Source organism: Balaenoptera ricei, chromosome 2 (genome assembly GCF_028023285.1).
Source record: "Balaenoptera ricei isolate mBalRic1 chromosome 2, mBalRic1.hap2, whole genome shotgun sequence".
Lineage (NCBI taxonomy): Eukaryota > Metazoa > Chordata > Mammalia > Artiodactyla > Balaenopteridae > Balaenoptera > Balaenoptera ricei.
The window spans coordinates 177,415,725-177,430,904 of NC_082640.1; the positions used below are offsets into that span (position 1 = coordinate 177,415,725).

A 15,180-nucleotide genomic window follows, 5' to 3' on the forward strand; every position below is an offset into this window, starting at 1 on the left:
CAGGAGACTTGTAGGATCTGAGACCCTGTTTGTGATGAAGCTCCAGTTTCCATGACAACTGAACTGGGAGAGAAAAACCAACCTTGGCTGCTCCAACCACAGGGCAGGAAGCTGCCCCCCTCTCCTGGGGCTGTCAGGTCTCTTCTGGTGAATGAAGGACACATTCTCTTGGGCCTTTCAGAAGCCCAAACCAAAGTGACACTATCAGGGGTCCACGTGCCTTGTCCCAGCACCTGCTTCTCCCCCACTCCCGCCAGGAGCTAGGCTAAGGACCTGAGGCCCCGGAAGGGTCTGGCGAAAGGGACTTCACCGGGCAGGGCACCATCTGTGCAACATTTATTGTACCTAAGGAAGCCCTTTGGGACCGAGGTCTCCCCACCCCACTCCCCTGGGCCACACCTTTGGGGAGAGAGCTCAGAGTCAAGTGGAGAGTTTCACGGAGCAAAGGGGGAGGGGCACAGGGACACTCTGCAGCGAGGCTGTCTGGGAAAGACAGACTCACCCCCGAAAGCTCTCCAGCCACAGCCCAGAGGTGGCGCCAGGGCTTCCCTGCTGGCCCCTGCCTTCCCCAGACCACCCCAAGTTCTGCCCTGGTCCCATCTCCTGGCCCCAGGAATGGAGCTTTCTGCCATCCCTGATGGCAGAGAAGGTCGGGGATCTCCTCGTCCATTTGAAAACAAACATGGTTCTTCTCCTACTTGACACATTCCGTCCTCTGCTCTGGGCAAAGCTCTGGCCCAGAGACCGGTGAGATCACGGCGCTACCCCAGCTGAGACGGAGGCAGCCCACAGCCTCGTCTGTCACCAGGTCCCCTTGGATTTGGGGACACTGCTGGCCTGACACTCAGTGAAACAGTCTGAGGAGCCACTCCTTCTCCACGTGCTCCGGTTACTGGGTGTTCTCATATTTCAGGTATCTAATCAGCCTGCCTGGGAGTGGCAACGTGTCCAAGAGTTTTATACGGTATTTCCCAATGGCTTTTCGAACTTGCAGCCGGCAAAGGTGAACCAGGGGTCTTGGAGGTTCTGGAAAAAGGAGAGAGAGATGCTGATTCGCCGTTTGCAACCGGCAGAGGGTTTGCATCTGTGACCCCTGGCTTGTGGGAAGTACCCAACCCACGTGGCTGGCGAAGAGAGCGGGCGCCTGGACTACCCCATGCTCCGTAACCCCGGCCCCCGCCAACTGAAAAGACGTCACCCCTCATTCATCTGCACAGCCCAGGGAAGTAGCAGGGCAGGTACCAAACCCATTTTACAGGTGAGGGCTTAGCGAGGATCACACCTGGGGCTAGAACTGGCACTTCCTTTGTCCTGTGCCCCTTCCTCTACACATCAGCCCAGACCCCGCCCCTCCCCACAGCCTTAGCAAATACGACCTCTTAAGTGCCCCCATGCATGGAATTCAGCTCTGGGCTCTGGGGGGTGCAGAGAAGTCAGGGTCAAGGGGCAGGGACTGGGCAGCTTCCAGCAGGTCCCAGAATCCCACTGGGCTGCCTCCTCCAGGAGGCCCCCGGGATACCTCATTCAGTGGAGTTTTCTCAGCTGGGGGGCCGGGGAAGCGGGAGAGAGAGGTAAGAGCAGGGCCTGATGCATCTAGTAATTAATTTCAGCCCTGGGAACAGGGTAGGTATTTGCTGACTCAAAGAATGCCATTCATTCATTCAACAAACACGTGCTGACCCCTTCACTGTGGCTGGCCCCGTGCTCGGGCCAGAGATGCAGGGGTACCCACTCAGGAGCTTTGGCGAAAGGCTTCCCCACCAGATGGCGCGTCTGAGCAGGGTCCTGATGGGTGGGTAGGAATTTGCCAGGTGAGGGAGGGAGGGAGGGCATTCCAGGCAGGGGAAGTAGCAGTGCCAAGCCAAAGAGGCCACCGCCACCCAGGGAAGATCAGGGTGCAGCAGGAATGTGGGGGGAGGGGGGAGGCCAGCCAGCTGCAGGGCTGTCTCACTAGCTGCCCCATCACGGCATTGCTGACACTTCCGCTGCCCTCTGGGATGCTCAGCCCCGTTCTCGGCTGAATGAAGTCTGAGCTTGTGGGAAGGCAAAAGGCCACTGGTAGGCAAAGGACACAGGGCCACCAGGGCTGGTATCCTGGCTGGCTTTGGAGTCTCTGATGTCAACGTCACAGCATTAAATGAAAACACACGTGGGAAAGTGTTTCGCAGATGGAGGGTGGGCTTTAAAGTAACCAAAAGAGGTATTGGTTAAGAACTATTTGTTTTTCCTGTTAATAAATGTTTGTAGCACACTAAAGGGTTCAGCATATTTTTTCCCAGGGACACAGTTTAGTTGTAAATTACCCTTCCCAGGCAGGGCTTGAGGAGGGGACAGTGAGAGATGGGACGACATCTAAGCAAGGACCGCTCTATTCTCTAGTGGCCTCTAGTGGCCGGTCACCATGATGGCAACCAATTATTCATTAATTCAAGGAACGTTTGTTTATTGAGCATCTAGAGTTCCCAGTGAGTGGGCAAGTCCATCCCACCCTCCCCCCGTCCTCCGCCCCCTCCTCCTCCTCGCTATCGCCAGCCCAGTAACTTTATTAAGGGCCTCAATTCAAGAGCTCCCAGGCATTTGTGCAAATGGAAAATCCTACGGCCAAGTTTGGGTTCAAAGGGGCACAGGGATCAAGGAGGAACTTGGCAAGTCAGAGTTGGGCAACTGGGCTGTGGGACAACTGGACAGGTAATGAGGCAGCGTTTTCACCTGGGGACAGCAGCAGCAATGGTGGGATAATAATAACTTTCTGTGGGTCAGCCTCTGTGCTACGTGATTGACAAGCACTTGGTCAGAGACAGGACTGTGCCCCCTAGAGCCAGAGAAAGCCCTGGGGCAGCTGGATTGCCTCGGGGCAGGCATCTCCTCAGTATCAGCTGCAGCACCCAGCTCAGCTGGCTCTGACGCCTCACCCGCCCATAATTTCTTATAGGGATTGCTCCATCTACACTGCACACAGCTGCTGGACCGTGGCCAAAGCCCACCTCACTGTGCCAGGCACACACCCGCCCCTGCAAACACCCCAAGCTGGCAGAGCTGGATGGGGCTGGACATTGAGCCTGCCCAACCTGCTCTGCTCACACAGGGATACTGAGGTCCAGAGGGGAGTCCTGCCCACGGTCACCCAGCAAGCCCCTGGTTCCAGAGCTCCGGGGGCCTGTCCCCTAGACCAGTGCGGCTCCAGGGGTGGCCAATGAACTGACAGCACTGGCACCACCTGGGAGCATGCTGAAATGCAGCCTTTTAGGCCCCGCCCCAGACCTGCTGAGTCAGACTCTGCATTTTTAAACAAGACGCTCAGGTGCTTCGTGTGCACTGTGCAGTTTGAGATGCCCTAGCCCATCACTCCCTCCTCCACCCCGCCACACTGCTTCCCAGTGGCCCATAATCCTGGGCGACTTACTCTAAAGGTCCTGATACCCCGCGGGGAGCTGGAGCTTTTGTTTAAAGCATCCTAGAGAGATTTAGTGGCGGGATGTTGGGGTCGATCAAACCTGGGTTTGAAGCCCAGCTCTGCCACTAACTAGTGGTGAGACACTCGCCAAGTGACAGTGTGAGGGCCAGGCTCCTCACTTACAAAACGAGGAACCACGGAGACACTGGACATGACACGCAGCACAGAGCCTGGTACGAGAAGGTGCTCATCAAATGTCAGTAACAGTCACAGGCCCCGAGTCCCGGGCCTGAGTCAGGCAGGGTGACCTGCCAGCCGCAGCAGTGACGGCCCCTACCTGCTTTCTCCTTGATGACAGCCCAGTCCTCGAAGCTGTCAATGTGCTCCTTCAGCCGGGAGCAGAGCTGCACGTTGCCCACGTAGTCCAGGAGGACGTCGATGATGGGCCCTGCCCAGCGGCTCACCTCCGGGGCAGACAGGATCTCGCAGAACTGAAAAGGAACACACGCCAGTGCTGGGACACCCAGGACCAAGGGCACCGCCTCAGCAAGCTCATCCTACAGGTGGGAACCTGCGGCCAGTGAGGGCAGGGGACGTGTCTGAGGACAGACACTGGGCACGCCCAGGGGAGAATCCAGTTCTCCGCATCCACACCCCTCTCTCATCAACACAGGCCTACTGCTGCCAAAAGCGGGAGGTGGGCAACTTGGGCAAGTCACATCACCTCCCTAAGCCTCAACTTCCTTGTCTAGAAAATGGGTATATGACACCAACATCAAAGGTTTTTTAATGAGAATTAAGGTAATATAAACATAAACTTCTCTGCACACAGAGGTTAGCCCATAAGTGATGGCCATTAGCCATTGTTAATATCTCCAAGAGGAGGTTGTTTCTAATTTCCTTTTCATTTTACGTTCTGGCTTATTTAAGTCATCACCATGGACAGGTCTTGCCGCTGGGGGTCACTGACCTTCTGCACCTCACCTGACCTTGTACCAGCCTGCTCTCACCTCCACCCCGATCCTGGTCAATCAACCTCATATCCAGGTGTAGGTTTGCTGGGGGCGATGAACCCCTCAGTTTTGCAGAGTTCCTCACCAATCCCCTGCTCCACTGTTCCTTCCCCAAAAACAGCAGACCAAAGAAAGGACTTAATTTCTCACGTGAACCACTAAGTTCTGCTGCCTCTAAAGCATGCTAATCGCTCACGTGAACCACTAAGTTCTGCTGCCTCTAAAGCATGCTAACACCGGGTTCCGCTGCCTCCAAAGAGCGCTAAATACTAGCTTACACTCCCTCCAAAGTGCACTGACCACGAGTCCACACTGCCTCCAAATCCTGCTAATCACCATCTTCTGCTGCCTCCCTAGTGTATTCCACCCCGCCTCCGGTGCACACAGCCTCGGGAGCGAGTGAACCACTAGTCCCCCCAGCCTCCGGAGCGCACTGCCCCTGGCCGCCCTCCCCCAGACGCGCCTTCCTACCTGCACCACGCCTGGCGCCTTGTTCGAGGCGGGCGCGTCGTTGAACCTGTTGGAGGGCGACGGGGCGGGGGGGTGCGGGCCGTTGCCGTACAGGCACGAGAAGCAGGGCTCGCCGTTGCAGCCGAGGTCCATGATGAACTTGAGCAGCGACAGGCACTTCATGGAGAACATGATGGTGGCGGGGAAGGCGGTGGGGTGCGTGGCGATGTAGGCGTCGATGTTGGCGCCGTGGTCCAGCAGCAGCTGCATGGTGCGCAGGCAGCCGTGGCGGATGGCCACGAGCAGGGGGTTGATGACGTCGCGGTTGGGGTCGGCGCCCGCGAGCAGCAGCAGCTCGGTGGCGTACACGTTGTTGTTGACCACCGCGAAGTACAGCGCCGAGCTGCGCCGGTCCTCGTATAGGCGCGCGCGTTCGGGCGCCAGGGGCGCGTTCACGTCGAAGCGCGCGCTCAGCAGAGCCTCGAGCACCTCGTCGTTGTTGCGCTCGGCGGCCAGGTGCAGCGGGCTGATGCCGCTACGGCGCACGCGCGTGCGGCTGGTCACCGGCAGCAACATCTGCACGATCCTGCGGGCGGGGCGGGCACGCGCGGGTCACGGGGCTGCCCGCACGTCTGGGCCGGACCCGACCCCGGGGGGAGCGGAGGGGCCAGGCTCTGCCACTCACAACCACTGAGTGAGGAGGCACGGGCCCACCAGCAGGGGGCGCCGCGGAGACAGCCGTTCTAACAATTACCACTTGGGGGAGACTGGGTCTGCTTTACAGATAAGGAAACTTGAGGCTCAGAGAGCTTCCACCACCTTCTCAAAATCACAGAGCCAGTAATGAGTGGAGCTGGGCTTCAAACCCACAACCCTTAGCCTCCAAAGTCTGAGTCCTTAAAAACCTCAGCCAGACTGGCCTGTGGTTTCAAGACTCTCTTGCCGACTTATTTCAGGCTAAGGAGTGTTGCCCATTCCCAGCTCAATTATCTGAGGGAATTGATTGGAAGGCCCCCAAACCTAATGACTGTCCGAGCTACTATCTTCAGGAGGCAGTAGAGCCGCATCGTGAAGCGTGGAGCTAGACCCTGCCCTGCCTAGGTAGGCTGGGGATGTGGGTAGGCGTGGGCGGGCAGGGACAGCCATATCCAAGGGCTTACTATGTGCCAGGAGACATCCAAAGGCCTTACAAACACTATTCAGTTTAATCTTTACAACACCCCATAAAGTAGGTCTCGTCATTCCCATTTTTCCGGATGACAAAACTCAATGCTCAGAGCGGTTAGGGGACTGGCCCAGGCCATACATCGGGAAACACAAACCAGGATTTGTACCCTCCTCTGACTCCAGGGCTGAGCTGTCCTGCATCTCTGTCTTGCTGCTCTGAGGCCTCGGTGGAGCCACCAGGTCCTGGGGGACAGGAGGGGACAAATCTGTCTGGCCCCAGCCACTCCTGCCCCAGACCCCAGTTAGCCCTCAGTGACCATGAGGTCACCTCCCCGGTTCTGTGAGTCTCAAAGCCTCTTCCCCTGAAGGCTGACTCTAGCCTCTCCCAGGCTCTCTGCCCTGCCTGTGGCTTGGAGAGGGTTGATCAGCTGCGGCTGAGGTTGGAGATTGCTGCCAGCCCTGACTCTGCTCTCTTCTGCTGAATCAGGCGCTATTCTCAGCACTTAACCTACGCTAATCTGTTATATCCTCCCAGCAGCCCTGTGAGATGTGTACTAGCATTAACCTCATTTACAGATGAGGAAAGAGAAGCCCAGGGATACACAGCCAGTAGGTGATGGAGCCAGTATTTGAACCCAGGTAGTCTGATTCCCCCTAGAGTGAGGGCCACACTCTTAACCACTCCTCTGCTTCTTGTGTGGCAGTCAGGAGACAGCTGCTATGTCACAGGGTTCTACATTCTTCACAACACATTACTTGCCTGCCCCATTTTACCTTCACTGCAGGCTGTGGAGGTAGCCAGAGTGGGTCTGTGGCCTTCTTTGTAACAGACGGGGCTCAGAGGGATGAAGTGACTGATCAAGGGCCATAAAGCAGTTCTGGGGCTTGACCCCAGGAATCCTGACCCCTTGTATTTGCTGTCTTCCCCTAGACCCCTGCCACCTGCCAAGCTCTTGCCACTGATGTGATTACAGACCCTAATCCACACAATCCCTGCTGACAGGTGACCTTGTGTGGGCTCCAAGGAAGTGGCCATGGCAGGGCAAGCAGGTGCCACCAGGCCCATTCCCACACCTCTTTGCTTCCTGGCACTTGGGCTCCTGGGGCTTCTGGCTTCTTAGAAATGTGATGCCAGGGACCTCCCATTAGGATCTCAGTGGAAAGTATTATTATGGTTAGTGACGCTGTGTTTGCTTAAAATCTGCCTCTCAAACCTCAAAAGGAAATTCACACACCCAGGGGGGCTAATTGCCTCCTAATTTCTATTTGTGCAGGCTCAGGAGGCCTGACCTTGCTCTGTTGAGGTGCTGGTCAAAGGCGGGGCCGGGGCCTCACCCTGGACCACAGCCATCGCCAACAAATGCTCCCTAACAGCCGTAACATGCCCAGGCACGGGAAAAACAGCGAAAGGGGCTGCCTGGGGCCACTGGCCAGATGGGCTGGTATGGTCACAGCTGGTCTCCACTGGTCCCCTGCTGAACCAAGGGAAAGTGGCAGAAATGTGGGAACGTGACTGGACGTTGCCTAGAGTCCCAGAAAATAACACAGTGAAATTATCTAATTGTTGTACGCTTCTGGAGGACTTGGCCAAGCTGAGAGTAAATGTAATGCTGGCGGGGGTGGGGGGCGGTCTGGAGATCAGTGTGTCCAGCCTCCCATTTTACAGAGGGTGAAACTGAGACCCGGGTGTGGGGTGGGAGGTGGAGGTTGGACTGGAGGTGGATGGCAAAGCCAGGGCAGAATGCAGGTGTCAGAATGCCCAAGGCCAGGCCTTTCCATGTTGCCCCAGTCCCCCTAGGCCTGGGGAGTGTTGGTGGCCCCACTGCATGTCACTTCTCTCCCACAGCCCAGTTGGTGGGAGGAGGGCAGGAGGATGAGGGGGACACCCCACAAGATAGACTGGGACATTCCCACTTCTCCCATGGGCAGGTCCTGGGACCACAGGTGCTCAAAATTCACCTTAAGAAGAGAACAAAGGTACCCATTGCCTGGCAGAAACTTTGGTGTCTGGGAGGCCCAGTTTCCTGTCCCTCTCTTCTCCTTTCCCCAGCACGGGGGCTGGACCCACCAGCTCAGCCTCCTGGGTTACTGGGTCACGGTGGTGTGACCTCTGCCAGCATTCAGTGTAAATTTGACCATGGACTTGACTTTCACTAGGGAACCAGCCGCCCACAAATGGCTCTGCTCCCGATACCACTGGTAGCACTGTGTCAACCTGGCAGTGTGTGTGTGTGCGTGTGTGTGTGTGTGTGTGTGTGTGTGTGTGTGTGTGTTGAGGGAGGATCACCTCTTTTCTGAGCCCTTATGGAGCCAGAAAAGGCTCCGCCAGTGGAGAATCTGCCTGAGGGTGTTCCCAAGGGCACAGTGGGACTCCTGCCCACGAGGGAATCCCTCTGGGGGAAAGTCTGCAGCTTTTCCCCTGGGAGCTGGAGCAGGGGAGCAGGTCTTCCACGAAGGAGGAAGAACAGGCCCACTGCCACTCTGTGCCACCTGCTGGATGAACAAGCAAGCCTAGGGGTCTCCGGGTCCTCAGAGAGAGAATGGAGCTTGCTGAGGATGCGGACTGCGTGCTCTCAATCCCTGTGCAACTCAGAATCCCTGAGGGAATCCTGAAAATGCAGATTCCTGGGCCCTGTCATTCAGGGCCCAATTCAGCAGGTCTGGCGAGGGGCCCCGGAATCTGAGGTGGATGATCTATGCATCACGCCTTGAGAAACTTTGCTGCAAACCTTCATTTTCCTCCAGAAGACACAAGCAGTAAAGCAGTTTCCTGGAGTGGATGGGGTTAGATAAAGGGGCCTGTCCTCTTATTTTCTGGGAGGCCTTGAGCTCTGAGCCTCAGTTTCCCTTTTAATTAACGGGCATGCTAACTTGCTTATGAGTGTGTTGAAAAATGCATTTTAATTTAATGTATTAAATGTTCTCTATTCTGCCTTTCCCAGAAAGAGTTTTAAGTGGCTTGCAAAGGTAATATAAATTAGAAGTAAAAGAGAAAGAATATTTAAAAATTAGGGAAGGTCCAAAATACAAGTCAGTATTATATGTCAGCCACAAACTACATATTGGTTCTCCCCTGGGATGCCTGGTAAAATCACCTGAGGGCTTTTAGAAATCCTGCAGCCCTAGCCCCAACCCAGATTGCTTACAGCGGTATCTCTGAGGGTGGCACCCAAGCCTCAGGGTTTTAAGAGTTCCCCAGGGTTCCAGTGTGTAGCCAAGGTTGAGAACCAGGGCTTTCAGTGCTGTTCTACATTCAGTTTAAAGGGATCTTGTGCCATCTGCTCTTGTCTAATACAACTTCTTAACAAGTCTATCTTTGGTGCTGAGTTTTAATCTCATAAGGTGTCTTTGCTAAACTGGAAATGAAAAATAAGAAAAAGTGTGTCTTGGGGCTTCCCTGGTGGCGCAGTGGTTAAGAATCCGCCGGCCAATGCAGGGGACACAGGTTCGAGGCCTGGTCCGGGAAGATCCTACATGCCGTGGAGCAACGAAGCCCGTGTGCCACAACTACTGACCCTGTGCACCTAGAGCCCGTGCTCCGCAACAAGAGAAGCCACCACAACAAAGAGTAGCCCCTGCTCGCCACAACTAGAGAAAGCCCGTGCACAGCAATGAAGACCCAACGCAGCCAAAAATAAAAAAAGATAAATAAATAAATTTATAAAAAAAGAAAGAAAAAGTATGTCTTAGAGGTGCCTAAGACTTTGGGGTCTTGGGGACTCCTTTCTCAGCCATGCCCAAATGTCACGCCCTCCAGTTAAAATTGCTGAAGGCACCATCTGGCGAACACCGAGCCCAGATGCTGGAGCCACTTTCCATGCTACGGACAGGCAGGGCGTCCTGGCAGGTGGCTGGGTGCGGAAGGCCTAGGGAAATTCACATCAAATCCCCAAGCAGCCAAGGGAGGACAGCGTGGAGAGGGCCGCATGCCACATGCCCAGGGAGTGAGTGCAGCTCTGGGGGCTTGCCTGGCCGTGGGCCCTGCCAGGTGGCAGGAGCTGCTGGGAATCGGCTTTACCCCTTTGTAGGGCAGCCCTCAAAAGGTGGCCTGGCCCCTCTCAGTCTTGGGGTCCAGAGGGAACTGGGGTCTGAGGATGGAGGGTGAATAACCAGGGAAATGGCTTTGGGAGTCAGCACGAGTCCAAAGCAGGAGACTCTGGGAGAGCATAAACCATTCACATTGGTGGCTCCAGAGAGGCCCAACCTTTCTCCCTGGCCATCCTTAGCCACACGCAGTGCTCCTTCAAACTCCCCACCAGCTGGGGCCAGACTGCTGACATCCAGTTCCACCTGAAGGCACTGGGCGTGACTGGAGGATGCCAAGTGACAGTCCCAGCTCTGCCACTCTCTGGCAAGCCACTACCCATCTCTGTCCTCGGGTCTCTCCTCTGCAAAATCAGGCTTGGATTAGATCAATGGTCCCCACCAAAGGTCTGGCTGGGCTGTCTCTGGTTGACTCAGAGCTTTTCAATGATAGAGACTTGGGCTCCTTCTCTCCTGGAGATTCTGCTTCCGTGTGTCTGGGACGTGTCATTTAAAAAATAGCCCAGAGTGACTGTGCTGTACAGGCAAGTATGGGGAGCCAGTGTACCAGGAGATTTCAAGGGTCAACCCTTCTGTCTCTTTCCCTCGGGATCTCTCTGGAGTCAGGTTAAGATAATCCATGTTTGTTGACTGATGCTGGATCTTTCTGGAGCTGAAGAGCAAGATGCTATCTTGCCCACCACCTCTGCCTGACTTGCATTGCTTTCATCCCTTCACTGGCTTCACTGAAAAATGATGGAATGTACCCTCCCTACGTAAGAGAGAACGCAGACCCAGTGAGCACCTACTGTGTGCCAGGCGCTCTGCTGAGGGCTTTATTTCCATTCTGTAGCCACGTACATCCAATTCACTAGTCCCCGCAACAGACCCCGAGGCAGTGCAACCTACCTCCCATTTTACACAAGAGGGAATTGAGGCTCAGAAAGGTTAAGCAAGCTCCCCAAGGCCTCAGCAGGCATTCAAACCCAGATATGTCTGCCTCACGGCCTGCTACTTGGTCCAGACAAGGCGGGGTCTCCTCTGTGCATGTATGGGGCATGGAGTGGGGAGGGCATCCTTGGTTGGTCATTTGTGCGGGTACCTACAGAGCAGGGCCTGGGGCCCTGAGGCTCAGCTCTGTCTCCTTGTGTCTCCACTCCATTCTCCAGGCTGTCACTCTCACCCCCATTTCCCTCTGCCTTAGCGAAGACCACCCACACTCTCCAGCACACACGATCTCCTCCCTGCTGAGGACAGGGCTGCATTTCCCAAAGTGTGTCGTCTGGGGTACACGAGATGGGATTTTAGGTGAGAAGTTTTTTTTATTAATTGTAAATTGATCATTTTAACAATTTAATAGTGTGATAAACGTTCCCTTTTGAAAACAAATTCATTTAAAATAATAATGTCTTGAAAGGAAAATACTAAGAAGTGAGGGTACAGATATCCAAAATCAGGAAGAATGTCTGTGAATGCTCAAAGTTTGGGGAACACTGGCTGAATGGAAATTACTGGGCCCTGTGCATCTCCACGGGCAGCTAGAGTTCCACCTCCTAGGCGAGTCTTCCCTGACCCTCCAGCTAGTGGTGGTGCAGGTGGAGGTTTAACAACTTGCTCTCTGGGGGGAGGAGGGGCCTCTGATTTCTAAGATCATTAATTTCCATGGCGTAAATACCCTCAACCATGGCCAATTTCAGACTACCGATGTGATCAGTCAGCTCACAGGAGCCGTACAAGCCAGCTCTAGCACACCTCTGCTTCCAGCCCATGCTAGCCTCTAGGACCACCACGGAGCTCAGCTCTTCATGCTCTTTCATTTGTCATGAATGTGTGTGTGTGTGTGTGTGTGTGTGTGTGTGTGTGTGTGCACTCATCTTCCGTCCCACCAGGCTGCTCCCTGAAAACTTCAGCTTCTCTCATCTCGCTCAAAGTACCTAGCACATAGTAAGTGCTTAAGAAAAACTAGCTAGTATCACTGGTACTATTTGTATTATTGTAGGTATCCCCTGTATGCCTGCTAACTGCCTAAGAGGTTATCTTTGCATCCCCAACAGAAATATCCACTAGTCCAGACTCATATCTGGCTTCCTGTGTGGAATCCAGTAGATGTGACGTTTGGAACAGGTGAGTAACTGTCATTTGCAAGCTGAGTGACCTTGGGCAAGTCACTCAACCTCTCTGTCTTAGCTTCCTCATTTGAGAAAAAATGAAGATAATCGTATCTACCTCAGTAGATCTGTTAAAAGAATTATGAAAAGTACAGTTGTTAAAAGGATTAAACACATTTCTAATGTAAAGTGCTGGAAAGTGCCACATAGGTGTTGGCTATTATTATTGTTCCTGGTGTTGTAAGCATTCACTCTAGCTTGCTGACTGCTGAGGGGTCTTCCTCTTTTCCACCTAAAACGTGGCCTGGGCTCTGACCTCTCCTGGGCCTCCCTACCCCCGTGGGCGGGGCATTCAGAGGAATGGGCGGGGCAGGGGAGGAGTCTGGGTGCCCAGAGGCGGGGCCTGGGCTGACCTGTAGTTGCCCTTCTTGGAAGCGATGTGCAGCGGGAGTATGCCATCCTTGTTGGCCTTGTTGGCGTCGGCGCCCTGCGACAGCAGGAACTCCACTACCTTCTCGTGCTCGTTCTTGCAGGCCTCGTAGAGGGCAGACGCGTGGTCGCTGGCCTGTGTGTTGATCTCAGCACCTGGCGAAGGAGAGGCGGATGGGTGAGTGATCAGGGCGGTCACTGTCCTTGAAGTAATGCCCACCTCGGGCTGGGCGCTGCTGCCCTAACCACTGTGATACATTGGATCACCCGGAGGACCTCCAGCTCCTTTCTGCTGCATTGAGACCCACTGTCTGCCATCCTGAGCTGCCACGACAATGCTGGGATTTACTGAGCGCTTGCTCTGTGCCGGACACTGTGCTTTACCTATACTATCTCTCTGAGTCCACAACATATTGTAACCCCATGCAATCAGTAACAACTTTATCTCCATGTCACAGACAAGGACGATGAAGCATAGAGAACCTCTGCAACTGGCCCCAGAACCCCCAGCTCATAAGGGAAGACCAAAACTTGAACCCAGATGATCTGATGGCAGAAGCCTTGGCAGATGGTCAGATGGCAGAGACCATGCTCTCAACACTCATTCCACCTAAAAGGATCCAGATCCTGCCCTGAGGAAGGCCCTCACAGCTCTAGGAGGGCACAGAGCCTCCTCGTAAAGAAAACCCCTAATAATTTTATTCATTGGGATTTGCTCTTCTCTGCCTTCCATTTCGAGGAATACGAGAGGAATTACTTCTTGTCTCCTCTGAAGGAAACACTACACCGTGCTGCAGGAGGGAGGAATCCAGCCTGGGGACAGTCTCCCGTGAGCCCCGTCCCCTACGTCTTCTCCATCTCCTGGTGGTGACAGAGAGAATGCAGAGGTTTCTCTGCAAAGAGGAGTGCAGCCTGTTCCCAGCCCCTCCCTATTCTGGAAGGAAACAGAACTCAGATGGCAGTGAAATGTCAGTAAGGGCTGAAATCAAGAGCATCTGTTAACCACAGATCCCCTCTCTCTGGGCGTTCAGCTTATCACAAGCTTTCTTGTAATTTAAAATTTTTGATGACTGATTTCTGGTCTAGCGGAAAGAGCACAGGCTTTCATGCCAGACGAGAACCAGTTGAAGTTTCTGTTTCATGCTGTACAAGCTCTGTGGCCTTGGGCAGCCTTTAGGAGCCTCAGTTTTCTCATCTGTTGACCAGGAATAATAGTACCTACTCAACTGCAAGGAGTAAATAAGGCAATGTAAGCAAATATCTGCTATAGACTGAAACACTCATGTCCCCTGAAAACTCATATGAAATGTAATCCCCAGTGTGATGCTGTTAGAAAGGGGAGCCTTTGGGAGGTGATTAGGTTATAAGGGTGGAGCCCTCATGAATGGGATTGGTGCCATAATAAAATAGACCACAGAGAACTCCCTCGCCCCTCCACCATGTGAGGACACAGCGAGAAGTTGGCTGCCTAGGAAGTTGGGACAGGCTCTCATGGGACACTGAATCCACCGGCACCTTGATCTTGGACTTCCCAGACTCCAAAACTGTGAGAAATAAACCTTGGTTGTCTGTAAGCCACCCAGTCTGTGGTATTCTGTGATAGCTGCCCGAGTGAACTAAGACAACCTCCCCACGAGGTGGCTGGCACAGCGGGGCTGCTCAGCAAATGCGAGTTCTCCAGGATGGAGGGGCCGGGTCGCAGAGGCTGGGTCTGCCTCCACCCCAAGGGAGAGTTGGCCAGCGGCTCTGACACTGCCAAGCTCTCAAAGTCAGGCTCCCTGGAAACCTGAACCCCGCCGGCCTCCGGCAAAGCCGCCTGCTCACACAAGAAAAATATTTGCATTTGCAAATGGACTCAGCCCACAACGGGAACAGACCCTGACTCAGGGCGTCAGCAGGAGAGCTGGGCAGATGTTTAGCGTTAGCCGGTTCCCCTCGCCTGCCCGCTGAACACCCTGCCCTTTGCCCAGCCTCCTTTCCTGGCTCCCAGGACCCTGCCTGTGCCCCTTTGTCCTCAGGCTGGTCAGCCCAGATATGTCCCCAGCGGCAAGGAAGTGCCCTGGGTCTGTTTTCCCAACTGCTCGGGCACGTGCTGAGTAGGTGGACGCTTATCCAGGCCAAGTCCCAGGATGGAAATTCTCAAGGCCTGGGGTGGGGGGGCGGGGTGCGAAGAGCATGCAGTTTGGAGTCAGATGGACGCAGTCGGAATCCAGGCTCTGACTGTGACCAATCATTTAACCTCTGTGAGCCTCGGTCTCCTCATCTACAAAATGGCATGAGGACACTCCCTACCTCCTAGGGCTGTGGAGGAAACCCCACTGGCCTCTTCTGTGTTCATGCTTAGTGCAGTGCTTGGCACACAGCAGGGTCCTCAACAAATTATTCCAAATTATTCCAACTCAGCCCCAGCGTCTGGCTTACCTCTGTGTTCTCTGTTGCTCAAGTGGAAGGGTCACTTCCCATGGAGGGAGAAAGGAAATCAAAAGTGTTCTTGGGGTAGATCAGAATATAATACTCTTTAACCAAAAGAATGTCTGCCAAAGTCTTGGAGTCTTCTGTTACTGGGACATGATATTTCAGGCAGTATTATTTTATT

The 15,180-nt window shown here is 54.4% G+C and overlaps 1 protein-coding gene across 1 annotated transcript in view; it reads right to left on the reverse strand.

Moving 5' to 3' along the window:
* Nucleotides 1-319: 319 nt before the first annotated feature.
* The window catches only part of ASB2 (ankyrin repeat and SOCS box containing 2), a 42,904-nt gene continuing 28,043 nt past the window's right edge, over nt 320-15,180 (reverse strand). Inside the window, exons 7-10 of the mRNA XM_059914880.1 lie at nt 12,569-12,740; nt 4,879-5,443; nt 3,732-3,885; nt 320-1,026 (exon numbers count right to left, since the gene is read on the reverse strand). Coding sequence (XP_059770863.1) covers nt 890-1,026; nt 3,732-3,885; nt 4,879-5,443; nt 12,569-12,740 — 1,028 coding nt within the window. The 3' untranslated portion in view covers nt 320-889. The remainder of the gene's footprint in view (nt 1,027-3,731; nt 3,886-4,878; nt 5,444-12,568; nt 12,741-15,180) is intronic.